This window comes from Heteronotia binoei, chromosome 8, assembly GCF_032191835.1.
Source record: "Heteronotia binoei isolate CCM8104 ecotype False Entrance Well chromosome 8, APGP_CSIRO_Hbin_v1, whole genome shotgun sequence".
NCBI classification, from domain to species: Eukaryota; Metazoa; Chordata; class Lepidosauria; order Squamata; family Gekkonidae; genus Heteronotia; species Heteronotia binoei.
In genome coordinates, this window is record NC_083230.1 from 74524111 (window position 1) to 74546528 (window position 22418).

The 22418-nt window shown below is 43.1% G+C and overlaps 1 protein-coding gene across 2 annotated transcripts in view; it reads left to right on the forward strand.

Moving 5' to 3' along the window:
- The window catches only part of NR1H4 (nuclear receptor subfamily 1 group H member 4), a 74835-nt gene extending 53844 nt beyond the window's left edge, over window positions 1-20991 (forward strand). For both annotated transcript variants that reach the window (XM_060245242.1, XM_060245243.1), the window contains 2 exons: window positions 18146-18259; window positions 20302-20991. In XM_060245242.1, coding sequence (XP_060101225.1) covers window positions 18146-18259; window positions 20302-20540 — 353 coding nt within the window. In that variant the 3' untranslated portion in view covers window positions 20541-20991. The remainder of the gene's footprint in view (window positions 1-18145; window positions 18260-20301) is intronic.
- The last annotated feature ends 1427 nt before the right edge of the window (window positions 20992-22418 follow it).

Consider the following 22418-nt stretch of genomic DNA (forward strand, 5'->3'; position numbering starts at 1 on the left):
ATAAAAGCCCTCTTAAAAGGTGGGACAGCAGCTACTTCTCATCACTGAACATCAAAATATACTTACAAATTACAGTAAAGAGATCCTTTTAAACAAGGAATCGGGCAACATTTTGATGTCAGGACCACATGTTTTGAAAACACAGATAGAATTTAGTGGCCTTTAATACTAACTTTCTTTCCATTTTCAACTTGAGTTTATAAAGTAAAGTGAGGGAAAGAAACAGCTGAAATGATGTCCATGTGCTCTGACTTCTATGGGTTGGATTTGCAATGCAGCACAGTACTAAATTAGTCTGTGTTACATACTTAGGAAAGTAGCCCCCTCTTGTGACTAAATTCAAGAATTGGCAGAGTATTAATGAGGAGCAAAGCTAAAAAACAAGTGGGCATAAAAGAATTAATAAAACATAGTTCTGAGAGAGAGCAGAGAAGAAGTGCTACAAGGGTGAGGTTTGACTTTCTAAGCAGCTAGGGAAGTTGCTCAGAATTTCTGAGTTTGTGTGACTGTGTGATTGCTGAAAATTCTGAGTTTGTGGTTGCTGGGGAAATGCTGTTTGTTTGTTTTGAGTGGGCTGAAGGTGATTGTTGCTGATTGATTAGGAGTGGCTGTGTTCCCCACCCTCTTTGCATTATTAAGCTGAGCCTTGCCAGAGAACTAAAGGGCTCTTGGCCTGTGGCTCTTAGCTTGGGGGCTCTGTAAGGACCAGGAACCCAGATCCCTAATTTCCTTGTGCTTCCAATAAGGTAAGTTGACCCTCTAGAAAGGGAGCCATATAAACAAACAGGATTTAAAGGGGACTGTATATTTTTTTAAAAAGCTATCATGAAGGTAGAATGCCAGCAGGGGGGTGGGGGCTTTCCAGTGTTTTGCACTGAGTGTCACATGTATGACTATCTGCCCACAGGACAGAAGACTTGGGTGTGTGCTCGATGCAAGGAGCTCCTGGTCCTCAGGGAACGAGTTCGTACCCTTGAGGCCGAGGTGACTGACCTGGAGAAGCAGAGACATTCAGTTAGGCACTCGGAGAAGACTCTAAGGGATGTATTAGATGAGCCCCACTTTGAACGTGGCAGCCCCATTGCTGCCAGGGAGCATGAGGGTCGAGAGGGAACAGGGCACCGTGCTGAGGATAAGGGGAATGTGCCCTCAGAAGGGACCTCTTCTTCAGTTGGTGAGCGGGTATCCTTTCGCGCTAAGGAACCATCCCCGGGCAGGGAGAGAGGAGGGGTCTTGGTAGTTGGTGATTCAATCCTTAGGCAAGTAGACAGTTGGATGGCAAAACTGCGTACTGACCATATGGTGACTTGCCTGCCTGGTGCAAAGGTCGCGGACATTACGTGCGTTGTAGATAGGCTGATAGACAGTGCTGGGGAGGAGCCAGTGGTTGTGGTACATGTTGGCACCAACGATGTGGGGAAATGCAGTCATGAGGTCCTGGAGGAAAAATTTAGGCTGCCAGGCATGACCTCCAAGGTAGCCTTCTCAGAAGTGCTACCTGTTCCACATGGAGGGCTGGAGAGAGAGGCACAAATTAGAAGTCTCAATGTGTGGATGATACAATGGTGTAAGGAGGAAGGGTTTAAGTTTGTTAGGCACTGGGATGCTTTCTGGAACAAGCGGGAGCTGTGCAAAAGAGACGGTCTCCACTTGTCCCCAGATGGAACCAGGCTGCTGGCACTTAAAATCAAAAAGGTGGCAGAGCAATTTTTAAACTAAAACTTGGGGGGAAACTGACAAAGGATGAAATGTCTCTGGTTCGGGAGGACTCATCTCAAAGAGATGAAGGATTAGCTGTTACTTTTCTACTGGGTAATGGATCAGAGTTGTCCACTGAGATGGTGACAAACAGTATGGGGTGTCTGCCAAAGTCTCGAGGCAGCAGGAGGAAGGTTGCGGGCCTGACTTGCCTGGGAAATTATAGATGTTTGTATACAAATGCTAGAAGTATTCAAAGTAAAATTGGTGAGTTGGAATGTTTAGTGTTGGGGGAAAACATAGACAGTGTGGGAATTTCAGAAACTTGGTGGAATGAGGAGAATCAGTGGGACATGGTGATTCCTGGATATAAGTTATATCGGAAGAATAGGGAGGGAAGGGTTGGAGGTGGGGTGGCTCTGTATGTCAGAGAGGGTATACAGTCCAGTAAGACTGAGGTCAAAGAATTAGATTCCCTTCTAGAAATGCTTTGAGTCGAAATAGAGGGCCCAAAAGGAAATTTATCAATGGGTGTTTGTTATCATCCACCAAATCAAAAGATAGAGGACGATTATAATGTGATGGAAGGATTAAAGATAGCAGCTAAATGTAAAAACTGTGTCGTCATAGGTGATTTTAACTACCCGCAGATTGATTGGGTCAATATGTGTTCAGGTCGAGAGAAAGAGAATGAGTTTCTAGATGCTCTCAATGACTGTGCTATGCAGCAGATGGTCACAGAACCTACCAGGGGTGGGGCGATCCTGGAATTGGTCCTAAGTAATGCCCAAGACTTGGTGAGAGATGTAAAAGTGATCGCACCGCTTGGGAGCAGTGACCATAACGTTATTGATTTCACCATTTGTATACATAGGGAGTTGACCCAAAAGACCAGCAAAACCACGTTTAACTTTAAAAGGGGTAAATTCTCTGAGATGAGGAGGCATGTGAAGAGGAAACTGAATGGAAAGGTAAATACAGTTAAAACACTTGGGGAATCTTGGAGGCTATTTAAAACTACAATCCTAGAAGCTCAGATAAAATATATACCACAAGTTAGGAAAGGCACAAACAGGTATAAGAAAATGCCTGCATGGTTAACAAACAAAGTAATGGAAGCTGTAAAAGGTAAGAAGGATTCCTTTAAGCGGTGGAAAGCTAGTCCAAGTAAGATTAATAAAAGGGAACATAGGCTGTGGCAAATCAAATGCAAGACTGTGATCAGGCAGGCAAAAAGGTACTATGAGGAGCACATTGCAAAAAACATAAAGACCAACAATAAAAATTTCTTCAAGTATATTAGAAGCAGGAAACCAGTGGGGCCCTTGGATGACCAAGGGGTCAAAGGATTACTGAAGGAGGATGGGGAAATGGCTGAGAAGCTGAATGCATTTTTTGCCGCCGTCTTCACTGTGGAAGACAAAAAGTGTTTGCCTGCTCCAGAACCACTAATTTTGGAACCACTTAGTGTTGCAAGACCTGAGTCAGATTGAGGTGACAAGAGAGGAGGTCCTACAACTGACTGACGACTTAAAAAGTAATAAGTCACCAGGTCTGGATGGCATACATCCAAGAGTTCTGAAAGAACTTGAAGTTGAACTTGTGGATCTCCTGACAGAAATATGTAATCTTTCATTGAAATCTGCATCCGTTTCTGAGGACTGGAAGGTAGCAAATGTCACCCACATCTTTAAAAAGGGTTCCAGAAAAGATCTGGGAAATTACAGACCAGTCAGTCTGACTTCAATACCAGGAAAGTTGGTAGAAACCATTATCAAGGACAGAATGAGTAGGCACATTGATGAACATGGGTTATTGAGGAAGACTCAGCATGGGTTCTGTAAGGGAAGATCTTGCCTCACTAACCTGTTACAATTCTTTGAGGGGGTGAACAAGTATGTGGACAAAGGGGACCCAATAGATGGTGTTTACCTTGACTTCCAGAAAACTTTTGATAAAGTTCCTCATCAAAGGTTCCTTAGTAAGCTCGAGAGTCATGGAGTAAAAGGACAGGTCCTCTTTTGGATCAAAAACTGGCTAATTAACCAGTTCCGCCAGGCCTGCAAAACCGTCCTCTTCCAGCTGGCTTTTTAATGTGGAATTATTATACCATCATTATGCAAAGCTATGTTATATTTGTAGCACCAAACTAATCTGTGGTTTTAAATTCTGGTTTTATTGATATTTTAATGTTTAACTGATGAATAATTGTAAATTGGGGTATTTTATTTTGTTTTATTATTGTACGACTGTATACTGTATATATATTTTATATTATGTGAGCCGCCCTGAGCCTGCTCCGGCAGGGAGGGCGGGATATATAATTATATAATTATTTATTATTATTATTATTATTATTATTATTATTATTATTAATTAATTAATAGGAAGCAGAGAGTGAGTATAAATGGGCAGTCTTCGCAGAGGAAGACAGTAAGCAGTGGGGTGCCGCTCAGTACTGGGTCCCATGCTCTTTAACTTGTTCTTAAATGATTTGGAGTTGGGAGTAAGCAGTGAAGTGGCCAAGTTTGCAGATGACACTGAATTGTTCAGGGTGGGGAGAACCAGGGAGGATTGTGAGGCACTCCAAAGGGATCTGTTGAGGCTGGGTGAGTGGGCGTCAACGTGGCAGATGAGGTTCAATGTGGCCAAGTGCAAAGTAATGCACATTGGGGCCAAGAATCCCAGCTGCAAATACGAGTTGATGGGGTGTGAATTGGCAGAGACTGACCCAGAGAGAAATCTTGGGGTCTTGGTAGATAACTCACTGAAAATGTCAAGACAGTGTGCGATTGCAATAAAAAAGGCCAACGCCATGCTGGGAATTATTAGGAAAGGAATTGAAAACAAATCAGCTAGTATCATTATGCCCCTGTATAAATTGATGGTGCGGTCTCATTTGGAGTACTGTGTGCAATTCTGGTCACTGCACCTCAAAAAGGATATTATAGCACTGGAAAAAGTGCAGAAAAGGGCAACTGGAATGATTAAAGGGTTGGAACACTTTCCCTATGAAGAAAGGTTAAAACGTTTGGGGCTCTTTAGCTTGGAGAAATGTCGACTGCGGGGTGACATGATAGAGCTTTACAAGATTATGCATGGGATGGAGAAAGTAGAGAAAGAAGTACTTTTCTCCCTTTCTCGCAATACAAGAACTCGTGGGCATTCAATGAAATTGCTGAGCAGTCAGGTTAAAACGGATAAAAGGAAGTACTTCTTCACCCAAAGGGTGATTAACATGTGGAATTCACTGCCACAGGAGGTGGTGGCGGCTACAAGCATAGCCAGCTTCAAGAGGGGATTTGATAAAAATATGGAGCAGAGGTCCATCAGTGGCTATTAGCCACTGTGTGTATGTGTGTGTGTGTATTGGCCACTGTGTGATACAGAGTGTTGGACTGGATGGGTCATTGGCCTGATCCAACATGGCTTCTTTTATGTTCTTAAAAGAAAATAATCTTATTCCTATTATATTCTTTTGGTTTCAGGCTCTTTCTTCATAAGGGTGTTGAAACATGTTGAGTTTCTATTATTTTGGATTGCAACATAACTCTAATGTCTGTGCTGTTCTTTCTTTCCCATTAGAGGAGGATAATAACATACTTTGCAGTATTTCACAGGAAAATAGGAAACACCCTATTCTCAAACCAAGCCTCACATAGTGAATCATGCCCCCTCTTCTATTACATATTGTTGACTGCTGTGCTCCACCTTCATTTATGTGTTTTCTCTTGATTTAACAGCCAAAAGGACGACAACTGTGTTGGCTAAAGATAGAAGACAAATCCAGATTTTTGGACACCCTGGCAAGGTGTCCTCAAGTGGCTTCCTCCCCCTCACTAAGTATGCCAGGATGCCTCATATTCCATTCCATATGTCCCTTCATAGATAAACATACATACATACATGTATGTACACGTACCCTACTTCTCTCTCTGGGTAGGCAAGACAGGTTAAGAATGCCTTTTACCAGTTTTGACCAATTAGCTAGCTGCAGCCTTTCCTAGGCAGAAAGAACCGGCCACTATGCTGCATGCACTGGTTACATCTAGATTAGATTACTACACTGCACTCTATGTGGGGTTGCCCTTGAAACTTCAATTGGTACAATACGCTGCAGTCAGAGTATTGACTGGAGTACGTCACAGGAATCATATAAATCCAGTCTTGGCCCATCTATACTGGCTTCCGATTTGTTTCTAGGGACAATTCAAAGTGCTAGTCTTGACCTCCAAAACCTTATATGGCATGGGACTATGGTTGCCAGGTCCTCTTTGCTCCCCAGCAGGGGGTGGGAGGAAGCTCTTCAGGATGTGGGGTGGGATGATGTCTCCTGTGTGATGCCATGTGGCAACACTCTGGTATTTTAAGCAAAACCCTATGGTTACCAGAGAGTTTTGCGTAAAATACTAGAGTGTCACCATTCAGGGTGACTGGAACCCACCAAATTGAGCGAACCCCCACTCCCACCTGGGGGCTGTCTGTCTGTCCTACTTGGGGCCAACAGACCTGAAGAACAGCTTAATCCCTTATGAATGCACTCAACCATTATAGTCATTTTTGGAGGCCCAGCTTTGGATGTCCCTGCATTCTGAGATTAGGTGGGTGGCAACCCATGAGAGGGTCTTTTCAATCATGGCACCAAAGCTCTGGAACTCTGTCCCCAGGAAGATTTCTCTGTCCCCTTCTGTTGCTATCTTCCACAAGTGGGTGAAGGCTTTTTTGTTTCATTTGACATTCCTTCAATGATCTCCTACCTTCCTAACCAATGTTCTTATGTTTTGTATGTATTTTAACTGTTTTGTATGTGTTTTTACTGTGGGTTTTTTTTGGGGGGGCTCTTTTAAAAATTATTAAACAATGTATGTTTGGGAGTCAGGATGATTTTAAGAATTTTATAACATAATTTTATCATTATGTTATCATTATGTGTTAGCAGCCTTGGCTTGGCAGAAAGGCAGGATACAGATTTTGTAAATAGAATAAATTACAAATACAATAGGCTATCACTATTTTAAAATTTATCTCAGCAGCTGCAGTGTGTATTATGGCAGGTTATGTACTGCATGGTGTCTTAGAGAAAATATTCTGAAAGAGTACGGTTGCCAAACTCCAGGAGAGGCCTGGAGGTCTCCCAGAATTACAGCTGAACTCCAGACTATAGAGATCAGTTTCCCTGAAGGAAATGGCTGCTTTGGAAGATTGTGTGTACAGAATTATATCCTCTGAGATGTCTCTCCTCCCCACAATGCTCTCTCCCCAGGCTCCACATCCAAATCTACAGGAATTTCCCTAGCTAAAATTGGCAGCCTAGCTACCTTGGTAAATGCCAGAAGATTTTAAGGACACTGCACGAGGAGAGTTGAATTTGGGAAGGATATGTCATCACTTATGGGCAACACAGTAGGAATTGCCACAATCTCTATAGTAAAGACCCAGAGGCAGCCAGCCTGCTAGGTAAATTAGGCATTTGCCTAGAGTGCAGACCCTGGAGGATGCTAAATTGGGCCCTCCCCTCCTGCCTCCTGGGTGATTAATATCACCCAGGAGGAGAGCCACTCGACACCTGCTGCTCTTCTCCACAATGTCCTCATCACCCTGTTGCCCGCCCCCTTCTGCCCCCCAGGGACTGTAGCAAAGCTGGAGGAGGGCAAGTAGGGCACGTGTGGTGGCTGCTCAACCATCCAGCAAGCCCCAGAGGCCCCCGTGCTGTCCAGCTGCTGTTGCTCCACCTCCCCAGATGGCTCACAGCCTCTGCAGTGTTCAGGGGCTTGCTGGGACGTTGCATGGTGGCTGTGCATGTCCTCCCTGCCCTCCTTCACTGTGCACCCTTGGAGGGGGGGGTGGAAGGATGCTGGCAGTGGGGTAGTGAAGGCATTGTGGAGGAGGGCAGCAGTGCAGCGTGGTGTTGCTTTGGGCATAATGTGCCCTAGGACCACTCCTGTAAAGACCATAGAGACATTGAGAAATTCCTAGAGCATCATTATGGAGGCCATTTTCCAGCCATTTTTCTCTTATTCCTGACCAGCTGTTCAGTAGTTTACCAACCAACTCCAGCTCATTAAATTGACACAAATCACACTGCCAGATGAAGTTCACCTTAAGAGAACTATATCCATCCTAACACATGGCAAATAGATACTTAGCATACCTGATTTTTTCTGCCTGTTATCAAAAGGTTCTGAATACTCTAAAACATGGGTGTTAAACTCATTTGTTACAAGGGCCAGATTTGACACAAATGGGACTTTGTGGGGCCGAGTCATGTGTGTCATAAAATGTAATGCCAGGTAGTGGAGATATAAACTTTATAAAGGATACAGATAAACACAATTAAATATATTATTTTTTAACTTAAAATACAAACATGCTTAAAACTCTTGTGATATTTTGTTTAAAACAGAAAGGTAGGGGAATAGTGGGATTTGGCAAGGCAATTTCTAAAATAAAACATCAAGAAACAGCAAAAGAATCACAGCAGAAACTAAAAATATAAACTAAAATATAAAATGCTCTGAGCCTAGTAAAACATGAAATAGCTTGGCATTGTAAGCTCCCCCCCGACCCAATCTACTCAGATTGGCAATGACTCTCCAGTGTAATATTCCCCTTTGGCTGTGGGTTCCTAGGCACCAGTTCTCAGGTTCATTCAGCAAAGACAAGCTGACTCAAAGCATCAGCCCTTTATTTGCAAGGAAACCACTTCAGCAAGCTACAGCTTAAAGTGGCTATATGTTAGAAAGTGAACATGCTTAAAACTCTTGTAATATTTTGTTTAAAATGAAAAAGGGGGATAGTGAAATTTGGCAATACAATTTTAAAAATAAAATACCAAGAAAAAACACAACAGAAACTAAAATATAAAATGCTCTGAGTCTAGAAAAATATGAAATGGCTGGGCATTGCAAGCTTCTCCTGCCATGTCTACTCAGATTGACAATGGCTCATCAGTGTAATGTCCCCCTTTGGATATTATCATGTCCATTCAATAGAGACAAGCTGGCTCGGAGCATCAACCCTTTACTTTTATTTGCAAGAAGTTTCAACTGGCCATAAATGCTGCAAAAGTGAAACTGCTTTAGCTCCACTCCACTGAAATACATTGCAGCACATACAAAGTTGCTAGGAAAACACAGAATGGATTTTCTGTTAAGGTCTCTGGGCCCAGAGAGATCAGACTGTCTGGGTACAGAGACCTTGATGGAAAATCCATTCCACATTTTATTTGCAGTTTTGCAAGCCCAGAAAAACTTCCAGCTGAAGCAGCAAAGACAAGGCAAAAGGAACTGGGAATGTTGCCAGCAGCCTCAGGGGGACTGCTTCAGGCCTGATTGAAACCCTTGGGTGGGCTAAGTGTGGCCTGTGGGCCTGAAGTTTGCTCTAAAACTTAAGGAGCTGTGTCTAAGTGGGTGGAAGTTGAAAGTAATGGCAGAATATTATCTAGTAAACTTTTGACTATTTGGAAATAACTAGTTCAGTGCTGCACAAAATTTTTCCTACAGTAAACACTCTAAGGGAACTGTAGCTTGATTCTGATATTAATGACGTAAAAAGCCCTGTTCATAATATTACAGTGAACACACATACATCTTGTAAATATAAGATCACTCTAGCAATGGTGAAATATGACTGTCCTTTTAGCCTTTGCATCAAAAAATAAGAAATAAGTGTCTTCTGCTGCTCAAGATTTGTAAATCAGTGAGCTTTTAAGGGTACAAAAGGATACATGCATATATCTGTTTATAAGAAAGAGCCAACATGCAAGCACTTTATAAATGAAACTGAGGACCAGTACAATCACACATTTCAATCACACATTCACCCAATACGGCACCAGGGTTTTTGGCACCCTAGGTGGTAAGGGGGCACTGGCTCCAAGCGCATGCACCATGTCACCACCCCTGCTTAGCTAAGGCTGAGCAGGGGTGGGATGTCTGCTGGGAGATGCTAAGAGCTGGCACTCCTGCTGCAGTACACCCAACACCATGCTGCCCCGCTGCCCCTGCTCAGCCCCTTCCCCACCACCTTCCCGGACAGCAGGGAAGGCAAACGTGGTAGCAGCAGGTGTGCCACAGAAAGGGAGGGCCAACTCTGAGAACCTCCCAGTGCACACAGCACCTCTCCCCTGCTCAGCCTTCCCACGTCTGTGCTTCAGACCAGGAAGGTTGAGCAGGGGTGAGGTGGCATGTGCGCTTGGAGGTGCTCAGAGCTGGCGCTCCCTTGCCAGTTGCTGCAGTGCTCTCATTGCCCCTGCTAAGCTCCTTCCCTGCCTCCTTCCCAGGTGGGGGTGAGGGCAAGCATGGTGGTGGTAGAGCACACAGCAAGGGAGAGCTGGCTCCAAGCACCTCTGTACCACTCTGCCCTGAAGCACAGACCCAGGAAGGTGAGCAGGGGTGGGGCAGTGTGTGTGCTGGGGAGACGCTCAGCATGTGCGCTGGAGGACACTTAGAGCTGCCCCTCCCTTTCTGTGGTGCACCTGCCACTGCACCGCCACCGCTCAGCCCCTTCACTGCCCCTGCCCAGAAAGGTGGCAAGATAGCAAGGGCGAGTGGAGCAGCAGGGAAGGGGCACCAGGAATGGCACGAAAACTGCCACCTGCCCCTGAGACCAGGTGGCACCCCAGGCAGCCACCTACCTGGCCTACTGCATTCAGCTGTACATTCCTTCACAGTTACATGAGAATTACTCAACATACATATAAAAAATAATCATGTGTACACTTTACATGGATTGTACATGTGTTCACTGTAACTTGTGACAAGGTTCATGTTTAATAATTTCTGTGAATTTGTCTAACCCTCTTTAAAAGCCACAGTATGGAATTGCACAGTTAATAGTTATGTAATCTTTGCTCATTGGTAGGCTGAAAATAACCTATTGGTATTTAAGTTAAGTTAAGAGGCCCATGGCGCAGAGTGGTAAAGCTGCAGTACTGCAGTCGGAGCCCTCTGCTCATGACCTGAGTTTGATCCCAGCGGAAGCTGGGTTCAGGTAGCCAGCTCAGGTTGACTCAGCCTTCCATCCTTCCGAGGTCGGTAAAATGAGAACCCAGCTTGCTGGGGGGAAAGTGTAGATGACTGGGGAAGGCGATAGCAAACCACCCCGTAAAAAGTCTGCCGTGAAAACGTTGTGAAAGCAACGTCACTCCAGAGTTGAAAACGACTGGTGCTTGCACAGGGGACTACCTTTACCTTTATTTAATTTAAACCTGGTGAGTTAGATTTATACAGAGCTATATTCAGGACTTGACCTTGATGGTTCAGAAGCTATGCAGGGTCAGCCCTGGTTAGTATTTTGGTGGGAGACTACCAAGGAATTCCAGGGTTGCTATGCAGAGGAAGGCAAACCACTTCTGAACATCTCTGGCCTTGAAAACCCTACGTGGTCACCATAAGTCAGCTGCGATTTGTCAGCATTTCGCACACACACATACACATTCAGGAGAGTATTCTGAAATTATTTGGTGTTTATATGGAACAAAGACATAAAATAGTCAAATATTAGAAAATATATTAAGAGTTAAGGGAGAACAAAGTACTGATCAATATAATCAGTTTACAGAACTCTAGGTGAGAGAACAAAAGAACATAAGAGAAGCCATGTTGGATCAGGCCAATGGCCCATCCAGTCTGATACTCTGTCACACAGTGGCAAAAACCCCCCCAACCCAGGTGCCATCAAGGGACCCACCAGTGGGGCCAGGACACTAGAGCCCTCCCATTGTTGGCCCCCCAAGCACCAAGAATACAGAACATCAATGCCCCAGATAGATAGTTATATCTATACCCTATGCTTATAGTCACTGATAGACATCTGCTCCATATATTTATCCAATCTCTTTTGTCTATCAGTTATAGGACTGCCTCTCTCGTAATCTCAATCTGATTCAGGTCTTTCAACATCCCTCCCAAAATCAGCAGTTCTGGAGTAGGTGAACACTTCTCATCTTCTACAGTGAAGACAGAGGGAAAAAATGCATTCAGCTTCCCAGCCATTTCCCTATCATCGTTCAGTAATCCTTTTACCCCTTGGTCATCAAAAGAACATAAGAGAAGCCATGTTAGATCAGGCCAATGGTCCATCCAGTCCAACACTCTGTGTCACACAGTGGCCAAAAAAATTATATATATATATATATATATACACACACACACACTGTGGCTAATAGCCACTGATGGACCTCTGCTCCATATTTTTATCTAAACCCCTCTTGAAGCTAGCTATACTTGTAGACGCCACCACCTCCTGTGGCAGTGAATTCCACATGTTAATCACCCTTTGGGTGAAGAAGTACTTCCTTTTATCCGTTTTAACACGACTGCTCAGCAATTTCATCAAAAGCCCACGAGTTCTTGTATTGTGAGAAAGGGAGGAAAGTACTTCTTTCTCCATCCCATGCATTATCTTGTAAACCTCTATCATGTCACCCCGCAGTCGATGTTTCTCCAAGCTAAAGACCCCAAGCGTTTCAACCTTTAATCATTCTAGTTGCCCTTTTCTGGACTTTTTCCAATGCTATAATATCCTTTTTGAGGTGCGGTGACCAGAATTGTACACAGTATTCCAAATGAGACCGCACCATCGATTTATACAGGGGCATTAGGATACTGGCTGATTTGTTTTCAGTTCCCTTCCTAATAATTCCCAGCATGGCATTGGTCTTTTTTATTGCAACCGTACACTGTCTTGACATTTTCAGTGAGTTATCTACCACGACCCCAAGATCTCTCTCCTGATCAGTCTCTGCCAGTTCACACCCCATCAACTTGTATTTGTAGCTAGGATTTTTGGCCCCAACGTGCATTACTTTGCACTTGACCACATTGAACCTCATCTGTCACATTGATGCCCACTCACCCAGCCTCAACAATTCCCTTTGGAGTGCCTCACAATCCTCTCTGGTTCTCACCACCCTGAACAATTTAGTGTCATCCGCAAACTTCGCCACTTCACTGCTTACTCCAAACTCCAAATCATTTATGAACAAGTTAAAGAGCATGGGACCCAGTACTGAGCCCTGCGGCACCCCACTGCTTACCATCCTCCACTGTGAAGACTGCCCATTTATACTCACTCTCTGCTTCCTATTAATTAGCCAGTTTTTGATCCACAAGAGGACCTGTCCTTTTACTCTATGACTCTCGAGCTTACTAAGGAACCTTTGATGAGGAACTTTATCAAAAGCTTTCTGGAAGTCAAGGTAAACACCGTCTATTGGGTCCCCTTTGTTCACATGCTTGTTCACCCCCTCAAAGAACTGTAACAGGCTAGTGAGGCAAGATCTTCCCTTACAAAACCCATGCTGAGTCTTCCTCAATAACCCATGTTCATCAATGTGCCTATTCATTCTGTCCTTGTTAATGGTTGCTACCAACTTTCCCGGTATTGAGGTCAGACTGACTGGCCTGTAATTTCCCAGATCTCCTCTGGAACCCTTTTTAAAGATGGGGGTGACATTTGCTACCTCCCAGTCCTCAGGAACAGCGGCAGATTTCAATGAAAGATTACAGATTTTTGTCAGGAGATCCACAAGTTCAACTTTGAGTTCCTTCAGAACTCTTGGATGTATGCCGTCTGGACCTGGTGACTTAGTTTTTAATTCGTCTAACAGTTGTAGGACCTTCTCTCTTGTCACCTCAATCTCACTCGGGTCTTTCAACACCCCTTCCAAAATTAGTGGTTCTGGAGCAGGCAAACGCTTCTCATCTTCCACAGTGAAGCCGGAGGCAAAAATGCATTCAGCTTCTCAGCCATTTCCCCATACTCCTTCAGTAATCGTTTGACCCCTTGGTCATCCAAGGGCCCCACTGCCTCCCTGGCTGGTTTCCTGCTTCTAATATACTTGAAGAAATTTTTATTGTTGGTCTTTATGTTTTTTGCAATTTGCTCCTCATAGTCCCTTTTTGCATGCCTGATCACAGTCTTGCATTTGATTTGCCACAGCCTGTGTTCCCTTTTATTAATCTTACTTGGACTAGCTTTCCACCGCTTAAAGGAGTCCTTCTTACCTTTTACAGCTTCCATTACTTAGTTTGTCAACCATGCAGGCATTTTCTTATACCTGTTTGTGCCTTTCCTAACTTGTGGTATATATTTTATCTTAGCTTCTAGGATTGTAGTTTTAAATAGCCTCCAAGCTTCTCCAAGGGTTTTGACTGTATTTACCTTTCCTTTCAGTTTCCTCCTCACATGCCTCCTCATCTCAGAGAATTTACCCCTTTTAAAGTTAAACGTGGTCGTGCTAGTCTTTTGGGGCAACTCCCTATTTATACAAATAGTGAAATCAATAACGTTATGGTCACTGCTCCCAAGCGGTGCAATTACTTTTACATCTCTCACCAAGTCTTGGGCATTACTTAGGACCAAATCCTGGATCGCCCCGCCCCTGGTAGGTTCTGTGACCATCTGCTGCATAGCACAGTCATTGAGAGCATCTAGAAACTCATTCTCTTTCTCTCGACCTGAACACATATTGACCCAATCAATCTGCAGGTAGTTAAAATCAGCTATGACGACACAGTTTTTACATTTAGCCGCTATCTTTAATCCTTCCATCATATTATAATCGTCCTCCATCTTTTGATTTGGTGGGTGATAACAAACTCCCATAGTTAAATTTCCTTTTGGACCCTCTATTTCGAACCAAAGCATTTCTAGAAGGGAATCTAATTCTTTGACCTTGGTTTTACTGGACTGTATACCCTCTCTGACATACAGAGCCACCCCACCTCCAACCCTTCCCTCCCTATTCTTCCGATATAACTTATATCCAGGAATCACCGTGTCCCACTGATTCTCCTCATTCCACCAAGTTTCTGAAATTTTCCCAATGTCTATGTTTTCCCCCAACACTAAACATTCCAACTCACCAATTTTACTTCAAACACTTCTAGCATTTGTATACAAACATCTATAATTTCCCAGGCAAGTTAGGTCTGCAGTTTTCCTCCTGCTGCCTCCAACCCTTCCCTCCCTATTCTTCCGATATAACTTATATCCAGGAATCACCATGTCCCACTGATTCTTTTCATTCCACCAAGTTTCTGAAATTTCCACAATGTCTATGTTTCCCCCCAACACTAAACATTCCAACTCACCAATTTTACTTCAAACACTTCTAGCATTTGTATACAAACATCTATAATTTCCCAGGCAAGTTAGGCCTGCAGTCTTCCTCCTGCTGCCTCGAGACTTTGGCAGACACTCCATACTGTTTGTCACCATCTCAGTGGACAACTCTGATCCATTACCCGGTAGAAAAGTAACAGCTAACCCTTTATCTCTTTGAGATGAGTCCTCCCGAACCAGAGACATTTAATCTTTTGTCGGTTTTCCCCCAAGTTTTAGTTTAAAAACTGCTCTGCCACCTTTTTGATTTTAAGTGCCAGCAGCCTGGTTCCATCTGGGGACAAGTGGAGACCGTCTCTTTTGCACAGCTCCCGCTTATTCCAGAAAGCATCCCAGTGCCTAACAAACCTTTCCTCCTTACACCATTGTCTCATCCACACATTGAGACTTCTAATTTGTGCCTGTCTCTCCAGCCCTCCATGTGGAACAGGTAGCACTTCTGAGAAGGCTACCTTGGAGGTCATGCCTGGCAGCCTAAATTTTTCCTCCAGGACCTCATGACTGCATTTCCCCACATCATTGGTGCCAACATGTACCACAACCCCTGGCTCCTCCCCAGCACTGTCTATCAGCCTATCTACAACGCACGTAATGTCCGCGACCTTTGCACCAGGCAGGCAAGTCACCATATGGTCAGTACGCAGTTTTGCCATCCAACTGTCTACTTGCCTAAGGATTGAATCACCAACTACCAAGACCCCTCCTCTCTCCCTGCCCGGGGATGGTTCCTTAGCGCGAAAGGATACCCGCTCACCAACTGAAGAAGAGGTCCCTTCTGAGGGCACATTCCCCTTATCCTCAGCACGGTGCCCTGTTCCCTCTCGACCCTCATGCTCCCTGGCAGCAATGGGGCTGCCACGTTCAAAGTGGGGCTCATCTAATACGTCTCTGAGAGTCTTCTCCGAGTGCCTAACTGACTGTCTCTGCTTCTCCAGGTCAGTCACCTCAGCCTCAAGGGTACGAACTCGTTCCCTGAGGACCAGGAGCTCCTTGCATCGAGCACACACCCAAGTCTTCTGTCCTGTGGGCAGATAGTCATACATGTGACACTCAGTGCAAAACACTGGAAAGCCCCCACCCCCCTGCTGGCATTCTACCTTCATGATAGCTTTTTAAAAAATATACAGTCCCCTTTAAATCCTGTTTGTTTATATGGCTCCCTTTCTAGAGGGTCATCTTACCTTATTGGAAGCACAAGGAAATTAGGGATCTGGGTTCCTGGTCCTTACAGAGCCCCCAAGCTAAGAGCCACAGGCCAAGAGCCCTTTAGTTCTCTGGCAAGGCTCAGCTTAATAATGCAAAGAGGGTGGGGAACATAGCCACTCCTAATCAATCAGCAACAATCACCTTCACCTTCAGCCCGCTCAAACCAAACAGACAGCAGTTCCCCAGCAACCACAAATTCAGAATTTTCAGCAGTCACACAAACTCAGAAATTCTCAGCAACTTCCCCAGCTTATATTCTCTGCTCTCTCTCAGAGCTTCTATGCTCTCTTTGGTCGTTTTCGCACTCACCTTAATCAGCAGCGACAACCCTCTTCACCACGCAGGATCTGCGCAGATTTCGCACTAATTGCTGTGGAGCACCCAGAAGAGCCGGAAAGTCTCGGCGCTTTTGCGGCGCAAACGGAAACTGGTTTTTGGCGGTTTCCGTTTGCGCCGCAAAAGTGCCGGGACTTTCCGGCTCTTCTGGGTGCTCCGCGGCAATTAGTGCGAAATCCGCGCAGATCCTGCGCGGTGAAGAGGGTCGTCGCTGCTGATTAAGGTGAGTGCGAAAACGACCTTTCAGAACTCTCTGAAACTCTCTGAAATCCAAGGGCTCCACTGCCTCCCTACCTGGTTTCCTGCTTCTAATGTATTTGAAGAAATTTTTATTGTTGGTCTTTATATTTTTTGCCATATGCTCCTCATAATCCCTTCTGCCTGCCTGATCACAGACTTGCATTTTATTTGCCACTGCAAATATTTATATCTTGTCTTTCAATTTCTTGATCTACAAGGCAGCTAACAAAAATATATTAAAACCAACAATACTTGTAAAAATTACACATTAAAAGAAAACCAATCAACAACATTAACAGAATCATCAACCCATGTCCTGTTTATAAGTATTGTTGGTTGCCCTTTTATTAACCACACTTGGTTTAGCTTTCCACCTCTTAAAGGAATCCTTCTTACCTTCTACGGCTCCCATTACTTTGTTTGTTAACCATGCAGGCCTTTTTCTATACCTATTTGTGCCTTTCTTAATCTGCTGTATATATTTTATCTGAGCTTCTAGGATTGTAGTTTTAAATAGTCTCCAAGGGTTTTGACCCTTTTTATCTTTCCTTTCAGTTTTCTCTTCTGAAAGGTGAGAGGCAAATATGATAGATCAGAGGTGTCAAACATGCAGCCCAGGGGCCAAATTAGGCCTTCAGAGGGCTCCTATTAGCCCCCTGAGCAACTGGCTGTCATCTGCTTCCTTCTTTCTATCTCTTGCTTCCTTCTGCATAACAGCTTGCTTTGCAAGGCTTGCTCAATTGCACAGGAGCTACAGACCAAAACCTCTATTTACTCCATTAACTGAGGCTCCTCCCTTGGGGAAGAGGCAGAGCTTACTTTGCCAGTTCTCTCAATTGCACAGTAGAGCTACTGAGCCAAGCCTCTCTTCCTTCTGTTGGCTGAGGTTCCCTCCCTCCTGGTCCTGCTGGGGAAGGAAGGAAAGAGCCAGAGCAGCCTTTGCCCAGTTCCCTGGATCCCATGGGAGAAATACAAAGAAAACACCTTTAAGACCATTGAGTGCTAATGTTTTAAACATGTTTTATTTTAATTTAAAAAAAAAACACCAAACCTTTAATTGTGTTTGTCTGTGTCCTTTATAAAGTTTATCTCTCTGCTATCACTCACTCACAAAATCCTTATTGGCATAACTCTGCTACCTAATCTTAAATAGGAACACACATGGCCTGGCCTAACAAGGTCTCATTTATGTCAGATCCAGCCCTCATAACAAATGAGTTCGACACCCCCATGATAGACTATGAATTTATCAACCTGTTGTGGTAGGGAACCTATCTGGGCTTGTAGACAGAACACTAGGCTAGATGCAGTGTTTAAGTGGACTTAAAAAACTCAGTCTCTAAACTGCAGTTTCCCATTTTATTCCTTCTAATCTAGTATGATTGCAAAATAAAGGTTATAAAACACATTTTATATTGAAAGAGCTGCATAAATAATCCTATTCTGTTCACTCTTTCTGTTCAGTCACTTGACTATATAGTGAGATACTTACAGTTTAATTATGTTTATTTAAACACTTCTCAATATTTTGCAACAGGTATCTCAGAAGAATATATAACTCCCATGTTCAATTTCTATAAAAGTGTTGGGGAGCTGAAGATGAGACAAGAAGAATATGCTCTGCTCACGGCAATAGTTATCTTATCTCCAGGTAATTTCAGTTTCCCAATTAATTGCTATAGAACAATGAAAGAGGAAGAAAATACATCATATGAAGGACTGAAGGATAAGACACTGATGACCAGCATGTGAAAATGTCATTAAAATTGCTGGTGCAGTTTATTAATTAAAGGAAAAGTACTTAGTCATCTGCAAGAGCAGGAGTTTTGAGCTACCTCAATTTCATTGCAGAATATATTTTCATAAAATGTAGCTTTGACACAATGCATAAATGAAATAGGACTGTGAAATAATAAGAACATAATAAGAGCCTTGCTGGATCAAACCAGTGGACCATCTAGTCCAGCATCCTGTCTCACACAGTGGCCAACCAATTCCTCTAGAGGTCCTATGGACTTTCCCTTAATGTTTCCTGCTGGCACTGGCATTTAGAGGCTTATTGCTTCTGAATGTGGAGATTTCCTTCAGTCATTGTAGCCACCTATTCTCTGTAAATCTGTCTAATTGTCTTTTAAAGCTGTCTATGTCTGTAGCCATCACTACAGCCCAGGCAGCAAATTTCACATTTTAATACCTTGTTGTGTAAAGAAGTATTTTGTTCTGTCTATCCTAAATCTACTGCCCATCAGCTTCATTGGATGCTCTTGAGTTCTACTATTTTGGGAGAAAGAAAAGAAATTTCTTTGTCTACTCTTTCCATTCTATGCATAATTTTGGCATTTCACAATTAACAGTGCAATCCTTAACAGAGTTACATCCTTATAAATCCATAACTGTCAATGGATTTAGAAGTGTGTAAGTCTAAGATGACACTGTAATTCAATACACCTATGCAGGCATAATTTCCTTGATAACTAAAATATTATTTTTCTGTCCTAACATATTAGGCACCAGACAATCCATACAAATATATCAACTTTTTAAAAAGTTAATCCTTAGAATAAGGAAGGAATTTGGATGTTGATTTTTTTAAGCTTGCAGTTTGCCCAGCAAATATTGCACTGTAATTTTATCTGAATCTCTACAGAAAAAAAACCCTTTCTTTCTATTGGAACACTAATAAACTATTCATATAAATTCTGATCCAGCAAGAGAATTTTGCACTTGGCTTCTAAATATTTACAGAAGAACCTGCATGGAATACTCAACATGCATTAGATTCATACTACTATGTACAAACACAATGAAAAGGTAGTTGTAATTACTTCTAACACAACTGGAAATCCCTTGGGAGGCAGGATTGCCAGGATCAAGGCCTATCTTCTAGCAGGTGCCCAACACTGTCAAAGTTGATGCTGCCATAATCTCAGGTCCTTGGGCAGAGCAGCTTGCACACAGCATATTGCACAGAAGGGTCTGTGGATTAGTACCATGATTCCTAGAGTTGTGTGAGCAAAGGAACTTTCAAAATATAAAGATGTAGACATTTTGGGTGTGTTCACACTACATTAAATAATGCGTTTTGCAACTGGATTTTTACTGTGTAAGAATAGCAAAAATCCACTGTGAACACACCCTTATGTCAAAGTGAAAAGCCTGAAAATACAACTTCTGTGTGATCCAAAACTAGAATGTAAGTAAAGAAAATTCATAATATACAGCTTTAATAAGTCACATTCACAATGTCTTTGCACAATGGATAATTTTGGTATCCAAATACATAATTTCCAGTGCACTGGGCAGAGCTGAAAGTTTCTGTTCAACAATTGTGTTTTCCAATATTAGTTGATGTAGCACTAAAACACAATTAGTACAATCCTAATCAGAGTTAATCCAATATACTGATGTCATTGGTTTTAGAAGGGTGTAACTCTCCTTAGGACGGCTTTGCACATGTTTCATACTTTCAACTGAAACATGTTTGTAAACAAGATGCTGCTTTCCACATTATATTACAGCAGGTTTTTACAGATGCTCACAATTCTGCCATTCTGTACATGGAAATAGTTTAGCTTGTGAAATGAGAAGTCACTGTAGTTGGAATACTGTATTTGAAATACTGTGAGCTTCTCCACCCATACATTTAAAATGACATTCATTATTTTTTTCCTGTTATTTGAAATATAAAACCAGACCGGCAATACATACAGGACCGAGAATCCGTGGAAAAGCTTCAGGAGCCACTGCTCGAAGTTCTGCAAAAATTCTGCAAGCTTTATCACACAGACAATCCCCAACATTTTGCTTGTCTCCTGGGACGTCTGACAGAACTCCGGACTTTTAACCATCACCATGCAGACATGCTGACGTCTTGGAGAGTTAATGACCATAAGTTTACACCTCTTCTTTGTGAAATATGGGATGTTCAGTGATAAGCATGGATTCGATTGTCATCCTAGGCATATTTATCTGGAATCAATAGCTCTTATGTCCATGTAAATGTATTTAGGATCCTTGTTTTGTAATATATTTAAACCATCAAAAAGCATTTACAGTAAGCTTTTAAGCTTTTGGTAGTTTACAAAAACTATACAATGCCATTTTTATATCACCACTGTTTACTATTTACCAACCATTATGTAAGACTTTCACATGGGAACATGGAGTAATTGCCTTGGCACCTGAGCCTCTTGGAACAAAAAGTTTGTTTTTTCCCCTGCATGCCTGAGGTATACTGTTATTCACTTTGATTGTATCTCCATTTCTTCATCTGAAAATCATGAGAAGATTTCCATATTTCCTCACTACTTGTTCCAAATGTTTCATTAACAGACCATGTTGTAGTCACTGTAAGAATTTAGTAAAAATGAGTAAATGGCTAAACATGTTTTCCTGTGCTTAATCATGGCAGAAATGGCAATTTGTAATGCTAAACGCTGTTGTAGTTTGGTTTTTTGCTTTCCTAAGGTTAAGGAAGATACACCATCCCAAACACATTTACTAGAAAATGAGTCACAGTATGTCAACAGAGAGCTTGTTCCTGAGGGTCTAATTACATTACGAATTCTTCATGTCTCCCACATGTCCACCACAAATCCTGTCAACAGATGTGCTGTGGGAGTTCCATGTTTGGTCATAATTTAACTCCCAGGCACGTTTGAGCCCAGTTTGGATTGGGACTAGAGTTGCCAACCTCCAGGAAATCTTGCTATTACAACTGATCTCCAGGCGACCATGATCAGTTCCCTGGAGAAAATGGCTGCTTGGAGAGTGGACTCCAAAGTATTATACCCTCCAGAATATTATACCCTGCTGAGATCTCTCCCCTCCCCAAACCCTGCCCTCCCCAGGCTCCACCCTCAAAATTTCCAGGTATTTCCCAATCTGTATCTGGCAGCCCTGACCAGGGTGCAGGGATTTAAGCCTTATCCCTGTGAGGTTTTCCTGCCCTGAAATGGCTGTGTCTGCCCAAGAAGGCTGAGCGGGGGCTGTGGGTGAGCCATGTCCATGCTCTTGGAGGCACTCTGAGACTGCCCTGTCTCTGAGAGTACATGCGCCACCCCCACTCAGCCTTCCCGGGTCTGTGCTTCTGAAGGAAGACTGAGCGGGGGTGGTGGGCAGGCAGCATGTGCACTCGGAGGCACTCAGAGACTGCCTTCAAGAGAGATCAGCCTCCAAGTGCTCCTATGGCTGGGTAGTGCTCCAGGCGGCCACCTACCAGGCACTGGACATCCATGTGCTTAAGTAATCTCTTCCTCAGATATTCTTCTTGATATAGGACTTAACAGCTGCAGGCTCTGAATGAGGTCAGGGTTCAATCCAAAGAGACATAATTTTGTGTCAAGAATCTTAGATCAAGAGGATTTATAGGAATCTGCTTTTTAATAAAGATAAGTATCCAGAGTTACTATAAAGCACTTTAAGGTACAAATTGATCATTGTGATTATACTGTATCATTCTGAATGTTGCATAGAAAAGCCACAAACTCTATCCCTTGCTTTTGGCATCTCTAATCATTCCCTCCCCACTTTCATCTACAGTAGGTATGATTCTACTGTCTGAGAGTTCACTCAGTTTATATGATGAGTGGTCTAAAGTTAACGCTTATCAACAGGTCTGCAGAAAAAATGTCTTTTTCCTTTAGTAGAGGAAACAAGCAACTAAAGCTTTATGTGACATGGAGTAATTTACATCTGGAACATCCCAAGGTAGAGCTATGTGTCTACAAATATGGGGGGTAGTTTATGGAAAAATCTGAAAAGTGGAATTAAACATGGGAATTGTGTGTCATTGCACTGCCAACATAGAG